General features: G+C 44.6%; 1 protein-coding gene across 4 annotated transcripts in view; it reads right to left on the bottom strand.

Moving 5' to 3' along the window:
* Positions 1–23,310, bottom strand: part of CUNH8orf34 (chromosome unknown C8orf34 homolog) — a 289,852-nt gene that overhangs the window by 164,411 nt on the left and 102,131 nt on the right. For all 4 annotated transcript variants that reach the window (XM_019548957.1, XM_019548949.1, XM_019548967.1 and 1 more), the window contains one exon: positions 17,788–17,954. In XM_019548957.1, the coding sequence (XP_019404502.1) occupies positions 17,788–17,954 (167 nt within the window). The remainder of the gene's footprint in view (positions 1–17,787; positions 17,955–23,310) is intronic.

The raw sequence follows: 23,310 nt of genomic DNA, 5'->3' as shown, positions 1-23,310 counted from the left end.
GCTTCTGAGCAGGGCTGCTGCTGTTGTCTATGGAACTGCTGGGCTCCCCCAGCCTACAGCAGCAGGGATAGGAGGATTTGCAGCACTCCAGGCACCAGATAGGGAAGGGTAGCTGCAGCACTGAGGGAAGTGGGGTGAGTTCTGCCTGCAGCTGGCTTTGGTCCTGCTTGTGTGGGGTAGGGAAGCATGAGGATGGAGTCAGGGGGGTGTGAAGGAGCTCAGCAGCTCACAAAGCCCTGACCGGCAGGCACAGAATAGGCAGGAGAGGGGGATGGGGAGCAACAACAGGAGCCAGCATGCACTTGCTGCAGCCCTGCCAGGCAGGCACGTGAGACAGAAGCAACAACAGCAGGATCCTGTGCTGGCTCAGCTGCACCCCACCAGGCAAGTGTGGGACAAAGACCAAGGCAGCTGGCAATTCCAAGCTCAGCTCCCTGCTCCCCGCCCCCTCCCTCGCAGGGGCTCCTCTTGCTGCCCACTGGCAGCAGCTGCTTCCTGCCCTTTGCAGCCCACTGTGAGCCAGGAAGGCAGTGCCAATCCCCTCCCCCCACCCATGGAGGAGCCGGGCTAAGCCAAATCACAAAAAGCAGGCAGGGGGAACCCCCACACCCAACCCACTCACACATCCATGCCTCCTCACACCCCACCATCCCCACACCTCCCAATATTGTCCCACACACCCCACACCCCAACCCCACAGCCCACCATACATATCTCACACACATTCACCTGCACCTTGACTCTCACCATACCCACACCCAACAGGCACACACACCACCTCCACCATACCCACGAACACACCCCACACTTCAACCCCTACACACATCTCACATATCCACACATATAGCCACACCCCCACACAAACACCTACACCTCCCCACACACACCCATACCCCACCCCTTCATCATACCCACACACAGTCCCACACACATAGAACATATAAACACACACCCTCCACACACCACTTCTGCACTATACCCACCCCCCATCCCCCGCACCCAGGAGTCCCACACACCAGACACCCACACATACACCCACTCCTTCTATACCTCTACACACTGCACCCGTACCACACTCATACCCCACACACATATGCACCTAACCATATGCTCCCCCCACTGCACCCTCCCAACCCCTTCACACACAATATACAGCAACCCCCACTTCCCGAAAAGAGTACTTTCTGGGCAAGGGGAGAGATTTCCAGTAACAAAGGTCAGGGGCCAGGCGTCAAGTCATAAGATGGTGATCAGGGAACAGGGTATAGGTGTTTAGCAGAGACAACCACTTTGAGGCCCACAGAGGAAGACAGAAATTATTTCTGATCACAGAATATGCTGAAATAGGAGTAGCTTGAGCATTTTAGTCCAAGACAAAAGAGATGCTACTCTCCCCCAGATAAGGTAAACAGTAGTCCTTTCAAGTATGAGGTGAGAAAAATACCTGAGGCATAAAAGAAAATTAATTTAATGCATTCTTGAGGTCTTAGCTACAGTTTTCATATGGCATCCTACACTATACATCAGTGCCTGAAAAAAAATAGAACTAACAGGTGTCTCACATATTCAAGAATCAAAAATTTTCCACAAACACAGCACCTACTAAAGCTCCTTATAATGTGCTAGTTAAAAATAGAACATAACCCAGCATATATTCCAAGAAAATAATGACATTATAGAAATCAGGAAGAAACCGTTCAGGAAAAACAAAACAACCCCTCCCCCCCAGTACTGCAGAGTGTCTATTAGAACTCCAAAAGGTCTTGGGTTTGCCACATGGAAAGATTTTTTAAATCAAATTTTTTGTGAGACAGGAATATTTTTTCCCCACCCATCTCTAATCACAGTACTGACAGCATGGTAGCTCATATGTTCTCTAACTACCTGATGGCTTCAAACACACAGGGAACAAGATGGAACACTAGAGTTTTTTACCTTTATAGATTCATAGATGTAGGGTCGGAAGGGACCCAAGTAGAACTTTAAGTCTGACCCCCTGCCCTGAGCAGCAGGTAATACTGGGCTCACATGACCCCTACTAGGTAATTATCAAGCCTGCTCTTAAAGACCCCCAAGGTAGGAGCCAGCACCACTTCCCTTGGAAATTGGTTCCAGATCCTAGCTGCCCTGACTGTGAAGTACTGCCTTCTAATGTCCAGCCTGAACATACTCTCAAACAACTTATAGCTGTTATTCCTTGCGACTCTGGGAGGTTCTCGGGGGTCTCTCCTATTCCCCGCTGGTACCCCCTGGTAAGTTTATAGATGGCCACCAGGTCCCCTCTCAGCCTTCTCTTGTGGAGGCTGAACAGGTTCAGGTCCCGTAGCCTCTCCTTGTAGGGCCTCCCTGCTGTCCCTGGATCCTGCGAGTGGCCCTCCTCTGGATCCTCTCGATGCTGGCCACATCCCTCCTAAAATGTGGCACCCAGAACTGGACACAGTACTCCAACTGTGGCCTGACCAGTGTTGCATAGAGGGGGAAGATCACCTCCTTGGACCTGCTTGTGATGCATCTGTGGATGCATGATGAGGTGCGGTTAGCCTTACTGACCACGTCCTCACACTGGCAGCCCATGCTCATTTTGGAATAGATAATGACTCCAAGATCTTTTTGCCACTGTGCTTACAAGAAGGGAGTTCCCCAGCCTATAGGTATGCTGCTGGTTCTTACTGCCCAAGTGCAGTACCCTGCACTTGTCAGTATTGAATCCCATCCTATTCTCATTCGTCCACCCCTGTAACCTGTCCAAGTCCAGCTGTATCCTGTCCCTCCCTTCTAGCGTGCCTACCTCACCCCAAATCTTGGTGTCGTCAGCAAATTTGAATAGGGTGCTTTTCACCCCCTCATCCATGTCGCTAATAAAGAAATTGAACAGTGCAGGCCCAAGGACCAAGCCCTGGGGGATTCTACTGCCTACATCCCTCCAGGTCGAACATGACCCGTCCATCACCACTCTCTGGGTGTGACCCCTCAGCCAATCTGCGACACATCAGACTGTGTAAGCATCAATGCCACAGTCACCTAGCTTTTTAATGAGAATGGGGTGGGAGACGCTACTAAAGCCCTTTAAAACACATACATCCGAGTCCACTAGTGGAATTTCACTTTCTTTTCAGATGCCTTGTTTAAAATCTGAGGAAATTTGCACGCATATACACACACAGTTAAAAAGCAGCCACCACAAAATTAATATTAAAGTAATATTAAGGAAACAAAGAAAACATTCAAAAGTCAGAAAATATCAGAATGTTCCATTTATCTTTTGTAATTAAAATAATTTGCTGTAAGGAAATTTAAGTTCTAGCTAATTACTATATGCACTTAAATAAAAATTATGAGATGCCATGCAGTACTCTGTGCTACCACTAGATGTAGCAACTCATTTTTTCTATTATATCACTGTATATTCTAAGGCCTGACTGCACTTATTTCAGCTTTTGTAATTCAATGTGAATTATATTACAGTTCCAGCTGTGTGTACCTGAGCATGCTTAAAGTTTTAATTAGTGTCACAAAAAATGCTTGAAATAAAGGAGAATAATATGTCATTCTTATTAATTTGAACAATGGTTTCAGTCATTAATCGACTCCAAGCTGAACATGAGCCGCCAATGCCAGACCAAAATCAGTAAAGCCAACTGCACCTTGTTGTGCATCCAAAGATGCATCTCAAGCCCGTCCAGAGAAGTGATACCCCCCCTCTATGTGACATTGGTCAGTCCACAATTGGAGTACTGTGTCCAGTTCTTGGCACCGTACTTTAAGAAGATTGTGGCCTGCCTTGAGAGGGTTCAGAGGAGGGCCACAGGGCAAGCCCTATGAGGAGGGGCTGAGGGACCTGACCCTGTTCAACCTCAGCAAGCAGAGGCTGAGGGGGGATTTTGTGGCTGCCTACAAACTCATTAAGGGAGATCAGCAGCAAATAGGAAGGGCCCTATTCCCCCCAGCAGCACCTGGGTTGACAAAGAACAATGGCCAGAAGCTGCTGGAGAATAGGTTCAGGTTAGAGATTAGGAGGAACAATTTCCCTGTTAGGGTGGCTAGGATCTGGAACCAACTTCCTAGGGAAGCGGTCCTCGCCCCTACCTTGGGTAAATTCAAAAAGAGGTTGGATGAACACCTGTCTGGAGTCGTGTGATCCCGGTGTGTGCTCCAGCCAGTGGCAGGAGATTAGACTGGATGATCTGTTCAGGTCCCTTCTGACCCCAAACTACTATGAAACTAGTGTCTCTTCTCAAGGTCAAGAAAATTTGAAAGAGCAAAATAGCACAAACCTCTACTATACACAGAAATAAAAGATTCATGCAGAAAGAAAATTGGCAAATTCATTCTCTATGAGGCTGAACTATTACTAACCTGAAAAACAAATGAGAATAAATTGATCTTGAGAGCTGAAAACCGTTGCACTCCCATTTGTGGATTTTTAAAATGCACAGTGCATTTTGTTTCATTATGAAGTGACAATCTTGTAATTAAAATGATTCCATAGGCAGAAAGGAAAAAAGTATGCTTCATTATGTTACTTTCTCCAAAGTTTTTACTGCAGGTTTCTACCCTATTCCACTGTATGCATGAATGCTGTTTCATAGCTGCAAATTCTAAAGATAGAACTAGCCAAGTGAGTAAAAGTTACAATTTTAATTTGATTACTTATAACAATATTTGTCAAGACCTTATTAGACTACAAGGACACAGTGAAAAATATAACCTAGAAATAGGAGTTTGTGAAAAAAAGAGAAGAATTTTAGAATTTAAATTTAATTAGTGTAAAAGCGAGAAGCCCTCAAATGTGTGGGTTCAGATTCTCTTTCTGCACATTCTGGGAATTCAACTGTGATGGCAGGGAGATGCATTAACTCCCTCTGTGGTCTCATTCAACCCAGTCCTTTGTAGTTCAATATGGTGAGGGTGGATGGGGAGAAGGTTGACAGATGGAGACTTAAGCCTGATGTAAGAACCCTATCATTCAACTGCATGATGTGACCCCAATATTGTCTTTTCTGAAGAACTTAGCTACTATTCCATTAAAGTTCCCCAGTGCTTCCACAGCAAAGAGGATGTCCCATTGACATTAACTCGTGAGACTCAGTGCCTTCTAAAATACCTTTATATATAACCTTGTATATATAACAAGCCTACGGCTATATAAAATAACATACAAGTAAAATTAAATTAACTTTTACAAAGTTCATTATTTGAGTTATTTTACTCTTAATTTTCCAATAACACATAGAAATATACTTCCTCTGTTTTCAAAAAAACCTATGGCTATGTACAGACAGTCAACCCCCCCCCCCCCAAAGGTGGCAAGTGCTCTAAATATCACACCTTAAAGAGCTGTAAATTAGTGAGTTCTAACTGAACAGACATTTGCTGTTCCATGGGGGGCTGGGGGGGGGGTCCTCAATGCCTGCCTGCAGTGGCCAAGACCAACAGGTAGCAGGGGGACTCCTGCACATTACGCAGGATGCTACCAGAGTGGCCCCCGCAGTCAAAGAACCCTGCAAGCTGGGAATTGTCAAGAGAAGCTGGTGGAGGGGGAGGGGACCTGCCCCTGCTGCACAAACCCAGCCTGCCCCCCCAGACCCCAACCAGCAAGCTGTGGGAGGGGCTTTCATGGCAAGGGGATTCCTTCCCCCAGCTGCAGCCAGTAGTGGTTGTGTCACTTTCACAGTGCTAGGAATTCTGTTGTGGGGCTGGTGCAAAAGGATCCACCCTGGCAGGTGCCCTGAGTGCCCCCCCCCCCCCAGTTCCTGGCTTGTGTCTTGGTGGGGGAAGAGCTAGGAGAGGCACTCCACACACCCCCCAATAAGACCCAAGCCAGGAAGACTGGGAGGCCCACCTAGTGGGAGGGTTCCTTTCCCCTAGCTGCAGCCAGCAGCAGCAGCAGCAGCAGCAGCATGAGTTCCCTGTGCTGCTTTTCAATGCACTGGGCACTCTGGTAGAGGGAGTGGAAATGGAGGCCCCCTGCTGGGCAGTCATTCCTACCCCCCCACCAGCTTCCTGTATTGGGTCTTCCTGGGGGTGGGCCAGGGCCCCCTGCAGCAGTGGGGCTCCTTTTCCACCACCCCTGCCAGAGTTCCCAGCACAGCAAGTGGTGCAGAGAATTTGTGCTACCACCGCTGACTGTAACTGGGGGAAGGGAGTCCTCCCCTGCATCATATATATGGCTTGCTAGCTGGAGTCTTTGGGGGAGCCATAGTGCCCACCAGTTTCCGGTGCAAGGAAATGCTGGAACCAGCTGCCCCTCCTGCAGTTGTCAAGAGGCTTCAATGGTGGGGAAACGAGCCCTCCCACTGTACAGCCCGGGCCAGCCCATGCCTTCCCTCCCCACCAAGACCCCAGCTAGCAAGCTGTGGGGCTCTTGTGGTGGGGTGGTTCACTTTCCCCTGCCCCAGCCTCTTGACTGGCAACCAGTAGCCGCAGCAGAGCTGCCTAGCTTCATGTTTTGCTGAGCCACAAACTGGGGCAGAGGGGCAAAGAGAACCCCCGTCCTGGTGGACCTGGGCTGACCCTCCCCTGATGGTGGGCAGCAAGCTTCAGGAAAGCTCTCACAGGAGAAGGCGCTCCCTTCCACCTGTGGCTGCATTTCCCAGCATGGTAAAAAGCCAGATCAGCCCTGCTCTGGAGTTTGACTGCAGTTGGCAGGTTGCTCAGGCAGAGGGATGGTGAACAAAGCCCCACTGCCACATGGATCCAACCCAGCCCCACCATCTGAGCCTCAAATCAGCAACCTATGAGGGTCCCTCATGGTAGGGGAGCTCCCATCCCCACTGTTGTGCTTACAATCACCAGCTAGCTGGTGGGGAGGTAGGGCTGAAGAGATGAGCTACTTTGGCAATGGCAGAAACCCCGCCCCCCAGAGCACTCCCTGCTATCCCCTCCTCCCAGTCAGGCTGCAGTGAGCCATGGGGCTAGAACCCTCCCCTTCCTTGGCCAGGCTGCACATGGGGCTAGGATCAGAGACTGTCACTGACTCTGGATAGTGACAGCTGAGGGGGCACGACCAGCTTGGCACTGCCCAACCCAAATGCAGTCCTGCGCAATGCCACCCGGGATGACAAGGATTGTGCTCTAAATTAATCCTTGATGGGATCTGGCACAGACATTCAATGAAATGCTTTAACAGAAAGCACTTTAGATTAGTACACATCCAACCAGAGTTACCTGTGGGATCTCCTGTTTTTTAAAGCACTTTGAGTCATGAACATTTTTTGTGTTACAGCTGTAGAATGCTTTCTGCATGCTTCAATTGAATTAAGTGTAATGGCTGTATCTAGCCTATATGTCTGCAGTAAACAACCTTTTTCATATTTTTATCAGGTCACATGCAACTCATGGAAATATAACCCTAAGGAGAGTTTGTTTTCTCTGTCTCCCTGCACTTCCCTCCAGTAACATACATAACATTCAACTTCAGTAACAATCCATTTTAATTTACCAATAAAAAATTATTAAATGAGTAAAGGGCAATGTTGACTAACTAAATAAATCTAAAGCTTACAAAGAATTTATTACCCCAAAATAATAGAAAATTCCTAAATTTATTACAGCAGTGATTCTCAGCCTTTTTAGATTCAGAAAAATTATGGAAGGTGCCCTGAATTTAGCAGCACCTTCGCTGAGAAGCACTGTTGTGCTGCCTCAGCTTGCCTCAACCAGGATGCTGCTTCTGACAGTCAAGAGAAAATGCCACATATCCCTTGTGCAGAGCCTGCTTCTGCTGTAGTCAATGAGGCACTCCTGCCTGCATTAGTTTTGTCTGTTTCCTGTATTTTTCCAAGCTGCCACACTGGCATCACCCAGACAAAAGCTTCATGCATGCTTCTGTTTCCAGGAGGAACAGGTAGGGCTGAACTAAAATGGGCAATAGCAGGAGCACCGAGCTGAGCATTCAGATGAACCTAATTCACACAGTAGCACCCATTTCCCACAACAGGCTCCACGTGTTGTGGTGGCAACAATGACAGCACCACAATGCCCTGAAAGGGTCTTGTGGCACCCCAGTTGAGAACCACTGCATTAGAGAGACATTAGATAGATAGAGAAATATTGTTTTACCTACCATTATTGTAAGCAACACCCAAAATTACTAGAAGATAGTTGAAAAAAAAATCTATTTCTCCTTTCCTCCATTTTGGGTTCTTGCACAGTATTTGGCAGTTTCATTTTACCCCTGTATTCACTGATGCAAGGTTCATAATTTTAGACTTAGACACCTAATAGCCAAAAAAGAACCTGGCCTTAGGTGCTTAACAAGACTAAGGCATATAGCCGTGATTCTATTCTGCCAGAGTTTCTGAAACAGTTGATGCAAAAAATGAGTCCTCTCCTTCCTCATTTTTTTTTATGACTCATTCTTAAGAGTGAAATGATGATGTGTTACAATAATTTATTCATCAATGGATTTCAGGACTTGAACAGGCTGGACATATTAAGTCAACTTGCATCAATGTAGATGTCCAATTGGCAGAATAGCATCTCTTCCCTGAAGTCCACTTTGCTCTATTTCAGGTATTATAATGAACATGATCTTTACATGCCTATAATCTATTCATGTCCTACTTTATGCCCCCATGACCTTATCAGTGCCTAGCCCCTGGCCCATGTGAATACACAGTATAAATAATGACCTTAGAATGTATGCAATTTAACTCATTAATGAAAGTATCTTGTTCCTGATTGTATTAATCCATGTTAGCCAGAGGAGTAAAAGGACATTTTTACATGTGTTCCTGGACTGGCACTGGACACCTTAATTAGTGATTTGCACTAATTAAAAGCAGCCACATGTCACGTGTATCAGCATCGCTGCGCATCCCTGTACTGAAAAAACGGGTGTCATGGCACTTTGAACTAAAGCTCATTGGATGCATTTTATTCAAAGCGCACCACAGCCATTTTGTCAGCATGAAGATGCGTGGTAACGCTGATGCCTGTGATTAATCAAGTCTGCTCCAACAAGCTGGATTCCCAAGGCATCAGAGCAGGCTCCCTGCAAGCATGTAGGAGCCCAAAAAGGACAGAATGGGCAATGGGATACTGAAATATGCTTTTAAAAGGAGAAAGAGGAGTTGCTATACAAGTAGTACCAGCTCAGGGAGTAGATTGTTTTTCATTACAATTTGTTATTTGATGCTAATGAAGATCTGTATAGAGACTGAAATGTTCTTTGTTTCATTGTATATGCTCAGATATCACGTTTTATGCAGATTATCAAAATAGACAATACTAAACTCATTTTTGTTTGTATAGCTGCCATAATTCCCATTTGTACTGGGAACAATTTTGCAAAGTCATCCCAAATGATTATAGTAAAAGCAATGCACAGCTACAATATAAGCAATCTAAAGGCTGTAATGCCAGCCTTCATCACTATACGAAAAAATTAGAACTCCTGTTAGAAATTAGAACTCAGAACTTTAAAAAGTTGCACTCTCCAATAGCTCCTTGGTACAATGCTGAAGACCTTAATACAGAGAAGAAACTGATAGGGAAGCAGAGAATAGAGTAGTCCTTGGAACTCGTCTGAAAGTAAATTAGGACGTCTATTTCTGAAACTCAAAAATCCAAGGAAAATGAAGGGGAACAGCATCCCCAGGGGAAAAAGCTAGAAGGGAGGATCAATGGGAGGTGAAATCAATTAAGTTGACCAGGGATAACTGAAAATCAATTGGAGAAAAGGATTGGTCAAGGGAGCAGGCAAAACAGTTTCTTTGGGGAGAAAAAGGGGAGACTTTGTTTTACGTAAAGTGAGATCCCCCGGAAAGCATCAGTGGGAGGACAGCAGGCCTCTGCAGCACTGAAACCATTCAAGACAACTACTTGATGTGAAGGTAGAATTGTGTGGGGAAAAAAATCATGGTGTCTTTTGGGCCATTGAATGTTTTTACAAATTCTAAAACTTTCAGGAGTTTCACACTACTAATGTATACATTGGTTGACTTTTTTCAGTATCCGATATGGAATTTTAGATTCCTGATAACAATGAAACCCCTCCCCATTTTGAATAGTACCAAAACAAAAGTTGCATTTCCTGCAATCAAATAGACCTGTATACTTCAGGGTGATTTTTTTTAAACTGCTTAGCTCCTAGAAATGTCCAGAACTCCTTACTAATGTAGTATAGAACAGCTAACACTTAGAAAACTAAACACATTTTCCCTACAGCAAAATCCAAGATGCTTCATCCATTCTAGCCAGATACATAAAATTTTGTTTATAGTGTACTAATATTGTTTCTGGAAGAATGCAACACTTCTATTTACTTCACTAATATTCATTTAGGAACACTAAGTGCCTAAAAACAAAATATACTTTTGGAAGGCATCATTTTAGCTATTTCATTATTTGGAAAGGTTGCAGAAAGAAGAAAATAATAATATATAATAGAAGAGTGAGGAAAGCTTAGTGGAATACTATGAAGCAGCCATAAGGAAATGTGATGGAATTATCATATGCCTAGGGCACCTCTAGAGAACTACACAAACATATTCCTACTTCAAAGAATAATTTGAAATTAAATGTCTGTCCATATATTTTATTATATTAACTCCCAGCTCTCCATTACATCCGACCAGACTTTACAAGCCAATAGATCTGTTGGTTACTAAATAAATATATAACAAACAATACATTCGATTACCATACTTTTCCATTTTCTGAGATTGCTGACAAGTTAATAGACTTCCAACATCCTTTTAACTTAAGATATTTCACCAGTATTCATTTTTAACTAGATTCTGATGATCCTGATTTTTCTTTAAAATCATACAGATGATCCACTTACATGTTACCTTAATTTATTTTCTATGTTATACATCATACACTGAGCGATCCAAAAGAGAAAATATTGAGTGGATAATGTGAAGTAAATATGCAAACACCAACTGCTTTTTTAAATGCAAAGTACAAAGCAATATTTGTCAGATATTTTGTTTTAACTATGAAGGGAACAGTACACTGTAAAGCAGGGCTTTTATACAAATGTGTTCAGTCATTTAAATCACTATTTTGTAAGCCACAAGTGAAAGCATGCGGATCCTTTAAAAAAAAATCCCCTCTCTATAAAACTATGAAATAGCCTTGAAAACTATGATAGGACACCAACAGGGAGCTGCTTCCCAGCCCCTGCAAAGAGCAGGACCCCACGTACAATGGGGGTCTCTGTTTTACTCACCTGGGAGCCATGCCAGGCTTCTGTAGTAGCCATTTGGCTCATCCAGGTATAGCTGGAAGCCAACCTTGATACCAGAGATAAATGGGACCATGGCAGCAACAAGGTCCGTGCCTGTCCCAACCAGGAGCTGCACCAGGTTCCTACCACCAGCAGCCAACTTGTCCAGGAGAGAACTTGGAAGTGCCAGCAAACCCCAGCTTTTGGAAATCCCCAGATGGCAACCATGTGGCTGGGGAGCCAGAGAGGTGATAGGACACTGAGGGACCCAGCGGATTTAAAAGTAAGAGGGCCGAGGACCATAAACCCCCAGAGAAGGGAGTGCATGGTCTCTTGGAGGAAAGCAGTGCATGTCTTGCAGAGGCACAGAAGACGACCAGGAATGCTAAAAACCTGGGTCCAAGCCTAAGGCAAACTGCAAATGACTGGAGAAAGCTGGTAAAGGGTAACCAGCGAAGAAGAGCTAGCAATGCAACCCATCAGTGTTGGGCTTGGGACATGGTGGGTAAGCCTCTGCGTGTGGGGAGTAGCTGCAAGGCCTCTCTGGGAACCCGAGTATTAAGCAGATGGGCCGGTGATGGTAGTGCCAGCCAAAAGGATCATGCCAGGTAAGGTACAGAGTTGATATGGCCAAGGATGGTAGAGATGTAATTGATAAGACTTAAAAATGGGGACTGAGTTGATTGATAAAAAAATCCCTCACTCAAGCATGCAAAAGGGTTAAGCAATTGATGCTGGACTCTCATGATGAGAAGCCATAAAAAAGACCCTTTTTTGTTTTGATCATGGGCATGCATAGGAATTGAAGGGGGGTAAACACAAATTGAGCCCTGAGAAGCTCATGATGTAGAAAGGTCTAAATAAGTGTTGAATGACTGGGCGAGTCATTGGTTAAGAGACTCAGAGACACTTTGAAGGTCATAGGTCCAACTCAACAGGTGTGGTAAGGGAAGGGTATAAGGGAGATGGAGCCCTGTGAAGAGAAAATATTGTCCGTCAAGAGAACACTTATCTTTTGTTTCACTATTCAGCTTCTCTTCATTTGTTTCCATCAAGGCATGGCAGGAAAGAATAAGGAAGCGGGCAGCAGTTTTCAGAAAGAGATACAGGACCCATTGTACCCACTGACAAAAACATAAAACACTTTTCAGGAAGGAGAACATTAATGCCAGTCAGTCTCAACCGTACTGTTCTGAAATGTTTCCTCAAACTAAGAGCATATGGGAGCTACAGTGTTGTATTCCATGCCTCTGAATTCAGATTTCATTTGATTTTTACAGTCTCAGTTTTAGACAGGATCACTAGACATTTCTGGAAAGAATGATGCTGCCAAAGCAGATTCTGTAAGAGTTCTGAAATATGAAAACAATGGTGCTATATTTTCTAATGAAAATAAAGAACCTGTGTCCTGAGACAGTGGTATCAGAAAAATGCTATCCCCAGCATTTGCCAGTGACATCATTAACATAACTATGGGTGACTATGCAGACACAAGCCCCAAGCACTACCTGAGGAGGGCCACCAGAATAGAAGCAGATTGGCCCTTCATCCTCCATCACTCCCTTTATACACTGCGCCTGAAGCAGGTCCAAGACCAAGCCAGAAAAACAGCTGTAAGGTTGTACCAGAGTAGGGTTGGTGTTGGCAAGAGCTTCACTTTTGGAGAAGCCACTTCCATGGGCAGAGGTACTGGTATGCCCAGGACACATCTCATCTCCTTTTCTCACTGCTGAATTTTGGCTTTTAAAAATAACAGCTTCACATACATTTCAGTGGCATTAACATACAGAAGAAGCTTGCTCTAGGCATAAACTGTATCAGTTATACACCTGAGTGACATGCACCACGGCTTGGAGGGACAGGATAGAAAAGCAATACAGTCTACTTGACTGCCTACAGGAGTAGGAAGTGAACAACTGGCTCCCTAGGTAGGCTTCAGAAAAACCAATTAACCTGTTTACTGATGATTATCCATCTCTAAAATGACAGTTAGACTCCTGGCAGATGTTAAAATAATGGCAAAATTGGAGTCTTAGAAATTTTATGCCCCATCAGAAAATGTACATTCTGCCATGCCAGACATGGGATGGGGCATAAAATTCCTCATATCCACATTACACCACTGTGAAGCTGCTTCCAGCCTGATCCTGGAGATTGGGAAGGGGGCAGCTTTGTCCTGGATGCTGGGTCTGTCTCATGTCCAATCCCAATGGTCAGCTGAGCATCGAGATTCAGGCACAGACAGATACAGGTCCCAGTATGGCTCAAAGCTGTCCCAGCCTTATCATGGGGATTGGGATGGAAGCAGCCACAGAACCAGGTCTGTTGGGACCAGTGCTGACAACCAGTCGATTGTCAGGCTTAGGTGCAGTTTAAGGAACTCCCTCATCACAGGGCCCCACCCTACTGGGACATTTAAAAAAAAAAAATGTGCAAGCAGCCCAGCTGTACATGTGGTTTCTAGATGCCCCAAGGCACGGGGACCTCAGGATCAGGGAGCATCGTGAAACCTAGGGCTATCTGGGACAGCCAATCAGGATCCTGGGATTACCCCTGTGGTCCAAGCACACTGAGACCTGTGTGCAGCCCAGTATTTTATAGGAAAGGACTTCCAGGCACAGGGATTGCCAGGCTCCTGGCAGCCTTTGCAACCTGCTCCCCCAGCAGCCTATTTTCAGCATCAGGATCAAGGCTGTCCTAGTCCCAGTGCAGATGTTAACAATATACTGAATTCTCACTCAAGTCTGGTCCTTTGTTCTGGTCATCAACTTTGTAATGGGCAAGAAAGAATCGCTGCTCACAGTTCTCACTTCCTGGATATTAGCCACATTTGCAAACACAGGCCATTAGGACTCAGCCATTAAATCTGCAATCCCCTGAACTCATGGACAACTGTTTATTATGGGTGTGCAAAATGGGCCCTATTAGATTCTGATTTAGATTCAGACCGAACCGGGGACAGTAATTCGATTCGTTGATTCAGATCACAGTCCCTGATTCAACTCAGCTGAATCTAAATCTGAAGATTCAATGCAAGTTCAGAGAATTGGTGATTCGGCCATAGACACAGCTTTAAAATGTTTTTTCTACATACCTCTAGGTACCAGTGCAGCTTGAGAACACTGCAATGGTGGGACAGATTGAGCATCCCACAGGAGTGTGTGTGGGCACCCCCCCCGCCACGTGCTCAGCGGTGAAGCCAGAAGTACTTCCAGTCCACATCCATGTCCACTGGGGAATCCTCCTGGGAGCATGCTGGGGGGGACCCTGGGTGCCCTCCCCAGACCCAGGAGGTGCCAGTCGCCGAGCCAGGAGGGCATGGGGGGGCCCCCCCAACACACTCCCCAGTGGACCTGGAAGTGGACCAGAAGTGTTTCTGGTGCACTTCTGGGTCTGCGCCAAGCACACTGGTGAGCCCCCCGCACTTCTGTTGGACCCTCGATACCCCCCAACATCCATGAGCTGCCTGGTACCTAGAGGTATGTAGACAAACATTTAAAGCTGTGTCTGTGTCCAAATTACCAAATCTTTCTGAATCACTCCAAAATCTATTCAGAGGGTTCTGATTCGATTCGGAGAAATTAAAGGGTCCTCGGATTCAATTTGATTTGGATTCGGAGATTTGGCCACCGAATCGGGCTGAATCTCCACCAAATCAAATCAGGGACCAAACCTTCACACAGCTCTACTGTTTATCCAAATATTCCTAAAAATTTTAGTTTTAGACCCTCACACATCACAACTATAAGGCACAGAACCAGAAACACCAACAGCACCCTTCAACTTGCCTCAAGTAACACCCTTCAACTTGCCTCAAGTAAAAGTGGAGAAAAGAAAGGATTTGGTCAAAATATAAAACTTGCTCTGAAAAATATTACAGTATTGCTGAGGAACTAAAAAATTAGCAAAAACTAGCTTGGACTATGATACTGAATGCTGATATTTTAACACACTTCTTCAGTAGGATTGTTTCATTCTAAATAGCACTGCATTGATAACATTGAGAGAAGCATTAAAAGAGTAATCTATCTGCAGCACTGCTTATGTTTTAAATAGTTAAATCTACCAGCCAACTTCTGACATCGATTATCATGAGCAAATAAAAAGGCTTGCACCATTTCTACTGAAAACTGTCATTATAAGCTGAGGATGGATTGAAATAGTCTATTATTAATAATGGAGGGGTTTGCCAAGATTCAAACTTTGAAACATAAGGGTTTTGAATTTTGTCAGAAAAACATAAATAAGCAACAAACAGCAAATTGCAAATGGAATAAGTCATGTAGCTATATATATCAATGTGCTAAGACTCATTGATGACAGAAAGGCCCTACTTGGAAAGGTCTTGTAAAAGGTATGAAAGCAGGTAATAGAGTAATGCTATCCATACTATCACAATTCACTCCTGCCATCATATGACTGATCTGGAAAAATGCAGCAATGTAATACACCTGTATTTGATGATAGAAGTTTAAGTTCTGTGCATTAACTTTAAAAAAAATAAAATATTTTTCAGCGTGACATTTTGTCACAGCATCTACTTTAAGCAATTGTGTAGCAATGTCATGTTGAAATTAACACTGGTCCTAAAACTTAAAGAGTAAGCAAAATGCGACATGAAAATTAAAAGTCTGCTTAAAAAAAATATAAAAACACCAGTATCCTTTTAATAAGAATCCATTGACTTGATCCTACCAGATGATGAGCACCTGCAGTTCCCAGAACAACAAATAAGATAGCATACATACCAATCCCATGCATAGCAAATGAGGTCTGAGGAAACATACTATGACAAAAATATATTAGGAAAAATCTATATGAACTTTTAAAACCCAAGGGAAGTCTCCCCATTGTATGTTTTACTTTATGCTTTCAAGCTGAATATTGAATATGCAGCATGCATAGTAAGCGATAAAATATTTTAATTAAATGCCAAAGTCAAAAACAGATGAAGAATCCTGAATTAAAAGCATTTCTAGAGCTCTAGAAAATAAATACCTCCATAGGAAAAAATATCAAAAAAGCCTCTAGACTGCATCCTCATCAATAAGGGGTTCTTTGTGCATAAATGGGCTGACATGCAAGCTGAAAAAAATGGAAGAATGTCACATCTTTCCACTCCTAGACCTGCTAAGGAATTTACTTATCTGGAGGGAAAGTATTGAAGAAGCACAGCCAGGATGGGCACACTCTTCATATCATTTCCATCATCCCCCCCAAAATTAAAAATGAGTCTTCCCCAAGGCAATATGAAAATGTAGCTGTTAAGCATCAGGCATACAAATTTATTTGGAATACTCCTTAGATGTCATGGAACCCAACTTCAGGGAAGCTTCAGGATCTCTGAAATACACTCAAGCATCCTTTCAGCCATCCTGATATACATTTGAAAGGAAGACCAGCAAGCGGGGGAGGAGAAAATGCAGAGGCAACAGGAGCTGTATGTGGAGACTGTCTCAGCCTTTAGAAGGTTCTTTACAATCCCTAAATTGGTTTTGGAGCCACCAACCCATTCCATACAAAGCCCTACCCACAACAGAATGCTGTAGATGAAACAGCTCCTGCCTCCTAGCTCATTCTTGTCCAAGGGTGACGAAGCCTTGCTTTTATTGCTGTCTGTCTGATAAAATAATACAGTGATATCAAACTAGAAATGACTGTACATGGAATTATACATTAAATAACAATGCAATACAGTGTAATAAACAAAGTAACTCCAACATAATTGTACAATTATGGAGTTGCAGTCTATAGAATAATGTGCCACATGTCTTTCTATTTTCATACTGGGCTTTAGACTGTAGCTCAGTTTCTCTTAAAAAGAATTTTTATAGTGCTCCCCAAAATGTAAGAGCTTTGCATTTTGATCCCACATAAAAGTCTGCAATATAAAACATAGGAAAACACTGAAGTTAGTGGTTCTCATTGACCATTTTAAACTAGGACCTTGAAAAAAATACGACAAGCACAATCATATTATTAACTATTACTTTTCTTTAACTCAAGTGATAGTAAAATCAGAATTCCAGGACGAAAAAGGTTTTTTTAAGGAGATGGCCTTCTAGAATAAGGCTTAAACACAGTCTACTAAATAATTATAATTATAATTAAAAACCAGATTAGAATAAACCATAATATATGTTTACCAATACATTAGCAGCTAGTTAACCTCTAACAAAAATTCCCATTGAGGTCTAGACTGGATCATAGCGAGTTAAAAAACCTGTGAACTAGACTGTGTCCTCTGCTGACAGCTTTAATACCTTTTCTGATTATAAGCTTCAAGCACATTTATGTTTGGAAAACATAAAATTAAAATAATTATTTTAGTTGAACTACACTGTTAAGACCTTTACAGGAGAGTGATGGAATTAGAATGTACCATTAGGGGTAGACTTTGTACTGTTCTTCTATGTGTTTTTAAAGTCATTGATGAAAAATCAATCTAAAATAAATCTCTAGTAACTCTAACTTCTATGCAGTTACTGTGGGTTTCCATATATATATACACCAGAAAGCAGAATTAGGCTCTCCACTGATTTTGTTTTGCATTTTATAATATAAGAAAAAGATGAAAAATAAATAACAGTAAAATTAACTTTTTCAATTACCCAGCAGTTCCATTGCATCATCCTCATTGTCAATATCTTCCTCTGTCACTGAAGGAGCTGTACTTTGAACAGAATCAAAGGAGTCCTGGGAAAGCATAGCAGCCAGTAGCTTCTTATGTTGCTGCTGTTGTTGTTTTAATCCTTTGGTCTTCGGCTCCATCTTTAAGCTGGTTAGGGGGAAGACACAACCTCCTTTTATTACTATTCTCCAAAAAATTTTGGCCAAGGTTTGTCAAAATCTTGCTGCAACATGCAACAAGACTTCGCTCTGTATTAACTGTCCTTCCTTCATTCCATATCACATCACTTTGTTCTTAGCCCCTGCTAGTTTGTCATTCATTTCCCAATGCTTAGTAGTCTCCAATCAGCCCCATAATTATTTTTTTTTCATTTCAGTGGAGTTTGTGCTACCTCTTGCTTCCTATATAGGAATGTGATGCAGTGCCCGTCAAAAAACTCCCCTGATTTCAGTGAACAAAAGCAACATGTTTTAAAATAAAAAACTAACAGTAGACAGCCAGAACACCTCAGTGGTTTGTTGCAGTTGTTTGCTGTGGCTCTATAGGCCCATGATTACTTTGTAAATTATCATCTTCACAGAAAGTGCAGTATTAAGGCTACCATATTTCCAGGATCAAAAAAGAGGGCACCTGTGGGGAGACGGGAGCTAGTGGGGGGGAAACAGGAGGGGTAGGTGACTGTGGGGGGTCAGTGATATGCCTGTGCCCTGCCTCTGCCCTTCACTACTAAGCCCCAGTCGCCCAGAGCTGCCAGTGCCCCACTTGCGACCCACACGCCCTCTGCTACAGCCCTGCCAGTGCCCTTCACCCCCAACTAGAGCCCCCGCCCTGCAGAGCATGTGACCCCCAACAGCCAGTCACTTTGCCTGCTGCTCCCAGCCACAAGCATGCAAGCTGCTCATGCCTGGAAGGAGTGGAGACAAAGCAAAAACCAGGATATTTGCTTCCTGTTGAGTCAGGAGGGTAGGTGATTGAGCTCTAGGGAGAGAGGCTACATCTCTGCAACCTCTTCCCCTACCTCCATCTCCTCTTTCCCAGCTCTCATTATGTCTAAGGGATAGGGTGAAGGCAGGGAAGGGAGGTCCATTCTGGGGCTTCCCTAGCTGTGCTGAAGTGGGGGGGGGGGGATGAGTATTGGAGCTCCTCCCACCTCAGTGGGGCCCCATTCCACCCACTCCATCCTCTTGCACAAGCTGGGCAACCTCCAAAATGAGCTGCCTGCATCCTTTCTCCCCCCCATAAAATAGCACCAGGAGAAGGGCTGGGTTGCATCAGTCCAGCCCTGCTCCTGGCATGCACAGACAAAAGTTCATGAAAATGCTCTGCTTTGGAGCCCCTTCATCTAAACCCTCATATAATAAGGGTTCGATTTTCATGGGATCAGGCCTTTTTAAAGGACCATGAGATCAGGCCCTCTGCAGTCATGTACTTGTGTTTAGTCATGACTGTAGAGCACTTTCAGGAGCCAAATCAGGAGCAAATTGTCACTTCTCTCTGTTCCTACAGAGAAGGCACCATTAGTGGAATGGACACCTAAGCTATTGTCTGCTTGAAATGGGAAAAACAACTGCACAATGGCAAAGGCATCAGAGAGAAATGGACCATCAGCTGGATGAATGGCAGATGCCCCAGGGAGAATTTCTGGAGAATTCTGGACACTCCTGAGGAATTGGGGGAATGCTGATGGGGAACAGGGCCTGGGGGGCAGGGGCTGGCTCAGAGATATTTTAACAGCTACCTGTAAGCTGGCCAGCATGTTTGATTTTTTTTCCCCCAAAGCCCCAGCAACTAGAGCTGGAAGAATCATCAGGACTGCTGAGTTCTGGAGATACTGACAAGACTCTCAGAGGGCTGGGGTATAGCTACATGAGAGGGTAAGAAACTTTACTTGTCTTTTTATTCCATTTTCAAACCTATTGCCAGTTTTCTTTGTATAATTCTTTTCTTCTAACGTATCCTTTTGTTGTTTTGTCTCTTTACTAACTGCCTGTGGAAAGACTGAATTCTGGGTGAGCGATATTCCTTTTACGTTGTACCCTCTAGAGAAAGGGTACAGTGTAAAAGGGCAGTGGAGCGAAGGCTTGCAGGGGTAAGGAGTTTATTCCATAAAAACCATGATGTGTTCCTTGAGATTAGCAGCAGGAAGAAACTTGGAGCTCTGGAGGATACCCACCAGAAAGGTTTATGATGGACTCTTAGGCTGAGGACAGAAATTACACATAAACCAGTAAAAGTCATTAGAAACCATTCAAATCTGTAACACAACAGAAGTTCAGTGCACATAAACCACTTTCAAAATGGCCAAATCAGGTAAGATAAACATGGATGAATGTAGTATCAGACTTAACTGGGTTAGGTAATATTGGTCTATTGAACTTCTGTCCCACATCCCCTCCAGATTCAAGTTAATTCAGTCCTCTAGCATGCCAGGATGTTTTGCACATCCCCTGCAAGTCCCCCACCTCTTGCAGGGTGAGCAGGCTAGACTTGGCCCAAGCTGCTTACTCCAGTCAAGCAGGGAGGCATGCTCTAACACCCCTGGATTCTAGACTGGGCCACTGCAGGCACGTGGCTGCATTTTCAGAATCAAAAGAGAATGCCTGTTCACTTGCTTATCAGTTCAATCTACACAGCTTACACTAACCTGCAAAGATTGAACTGATTCAGCCTCAGGCTTTTTGACTCTCTATACTTAGCCTTAGGGCCCTTTCTGACATGAAGGTAAATGTGCAATGGGATCTGATGCATGATCCCCACAATTGTGTTCCCTGCCTTGACAGATGTGCATGGCAGAAAGAGTGATCGCGGGATGATGCATCAGATCTCATCATGCCTTATTGTGGATGCAGAAGTGCAGTATGCACTCCTACAACTGAGATCCTGCTGCTAATGCAGGCTCCCAGACACAGGGGAGCTCCAGACATCAGCTGACAGAACTCCCAGCTACAGGGACACCTGAAGCATCTCCATGGATAGATGTCCACATCAGCTGCAGGCTCTCAGGCTTGGAGGTGCACTGGACCCCTAGCTGGGAGACCCAATCAACTGATGGGGCTCCCAGCCACAGAGGCCCCTGGTCACATGTTCAATTAATGACATGAGCTACAAAGTTACTACACATATTTTGTGGAATAACCTTGTGGCTTATCCCTCTTTGTATCATGTCATTAATTGAACATGTTGCAGCGTGTCTGGGGCCTTGGCAACCTTTTTCAGGAGTTGATGGTCTTCTTGCTTCTGTCCCAGAATTGCAGGATTTCGGGGTTATGCAGGGAGCACGTAAGCCTTTAGGCTAAGTAGCCTTGCAAAGAGTTATGCATTTTGTACTATTCACAAACCTTTTAACTGGATGATTGATTTTACTTTTCCCGGGATAGAGATTCCAGAACTTCAAAGTAGCCTGTTCCACAATGTTTGACCAGCTTTACAGTCAGAAAGTTCTTTCTGGTCTCCAATCTAAATTTCTTCTGCTGCAGCTTGAGGCCAGTGCTTCTAGTCCTGTCCCCTACAACCATAGAAAATAGACCTCCATCCTCTCTATAATTGCCTTTCAAATACTTGAATTTGTTATCGAATTCCGTGTCCCTTTCCCCCCCTCTAGCTGCAAGTCTTATCTTTTCCAGATGAAATAATCCTAGTTCTTCTAGCTTTTCCTCATAAATCATGCTTTTCAGGCATCTGATCATGCATATGTATATGTGTGTAGACTAGGGATGTTAATATTGTTTAAAAAAATACCCATTTAACTTCCTCTAATTATATCACACAGTTAACCGATAACAAATACCTAGTCTCAGCTGTGGTGTGCAGAGCCCCAGGCCAGTTCTTGCCTTAACCTGCCATGCCACGGGAGAGGGCTGCAGCTGCCTGTCCAGAGCAGCACAGGGAGCCAGGGGTTGTGCACAGATGCACTCAGACACAGATGCTGGCAGGAGCTACTCCCTGGGGCGTTTGATGGGGGAGGTTGCTCCACCAGACACAGTCCATGTGAAGCCATGGGTAGCAGCAACAGGTTTTCTAGCCTGTTGTAGCCTCCAGCACACTGGGAGGGAGGGAGCAGGCAATGCGGGCTGGGAAAACTTTAAGGCTATGGACAAACATTCAAAAAGACTGAGCCTGAATTGATTCAATCCTTGCAGGTTAGTCTAACTTGATATGGCTGAACTAATTTGCAACCATAGAGACATTCCTTCTGAACTAAAGCAATGCAGGCACAACCATGCAGTGGCTCAGGCTAGAAGCTAGGGGAGGGGAAGATGCTAGATCTGCCCTCTCTTCCCTTCTACAGTCCTGAGCTGAGGGAAGGCATGCAAGATGCTCTGATTAGGGAGGGTGTCCCCTGCCCCCTGCTGCTCCTGACTGGCATTAGGGAGTTGATAACACAGCATTTAGAACCACATCAAGAAAACAAAAGCCTCTATCATTAGTTCAAACTCTTCTTAAACAACTTTTTCCAAGGAAGGAATGGAGGGACATTACCAGCTGACCTGCTGATTAGCTCCAAAAAACCCTAAGTGGACACTGTCCTGCTTGCCTTAAACAGACACCTCTCAGCATTAGCTAGACTATGACATGCTGGCTACAGTCCATGCCGTGTGAGAGAAGGGGGTAAGGGGGTAAGGGGCAGGGAGAAGCCAAGCAGACAATGCTGTGCCTACAGACACTGCTGGAGCTCCAGCTAGGGAGAAGAGGGCTGGGGCCAGCCCTGCTCTGGAACAGAGCCCTACGCAGGGCTGCAAAGAATCTGGGATTCCAGGGGACTCTGGTTTAAGTTAAACCAGGAAGGGGTCTCAGACAGATATTGCATAAACTGGTTTAACCCAAATCAGTTAAGTCTGATACTATATTCAACCAGGTTTATTCCAAACCCATTTCAGCCATTTTCAAACCAGTTTATGGCCACTGAATGTCTGTTCTGTTACAGGTTTAAACAGTTTGATCACTTAAACCAGTTTGTATGTAATGTCTGTACCTAGGCCAAGTAGCCTGTTATCTCCACCCCAGCTCCCCAGGCTTCCTGGCACTTATGAACAAGCAGCTAATTGCTTAAATGACAAGTCATTAGGCTTCCTGTGGTTTTCCTCTAACCTCATAAACTATGGGTAGCGATCCCCCATCATTCCTCCTTTCCTCCTTGCTCCTCCCTTGCTTTCTCCTGCCTGCCATGCTGCCTTCCTATTCCTGAGGCACTGCACCACTTCCCTTTCCCATGCTAAACTTTAACTAGTAATGCATTACTGCTATAAATATGCTTATCATTTAAATGTTTAAACGTTTAACCTTTCACATCGCTAGTGTACACGCATAGACAAACTTACACACATGCCTACTGTGAGGGAGCGGGGGCTAGGGGCGGCCGTGAGCTCCCTAGCGCCGCCTACCGTCACGTTAGGGTGACGTAGCACCCTCAGACGGGGTTCGATAAGCGTTCTGCCTTAAGGGCAATGCGTGCCTCCAAGCCTCCCCCTTAGCACGCCCCAAGCCTCGCAGCTATTCCGGGGGC

The sequence above is a fragment of the Crocodylus porosus genome, unplaced genomic scaffold (assembly GCF_001723895.1).
Source record: "Crocodylus porosus isolate Cpor-Errol unplaced genomic scaffold, CroPor_comp1, whole genome shotgun sequence".
Taxonomy (NCBI): domain Eukaryota; kingdom Metazoa; phylum Chordata; order Crocodylia; family Crocodylidae; genus Crocodylus; species Crocodylus porosus.
The sequence above is the reverse complement of the archived record's forward strand: the minus strand, read 5'-3'. Positions and strand labels throughout refer to the sequence as shown.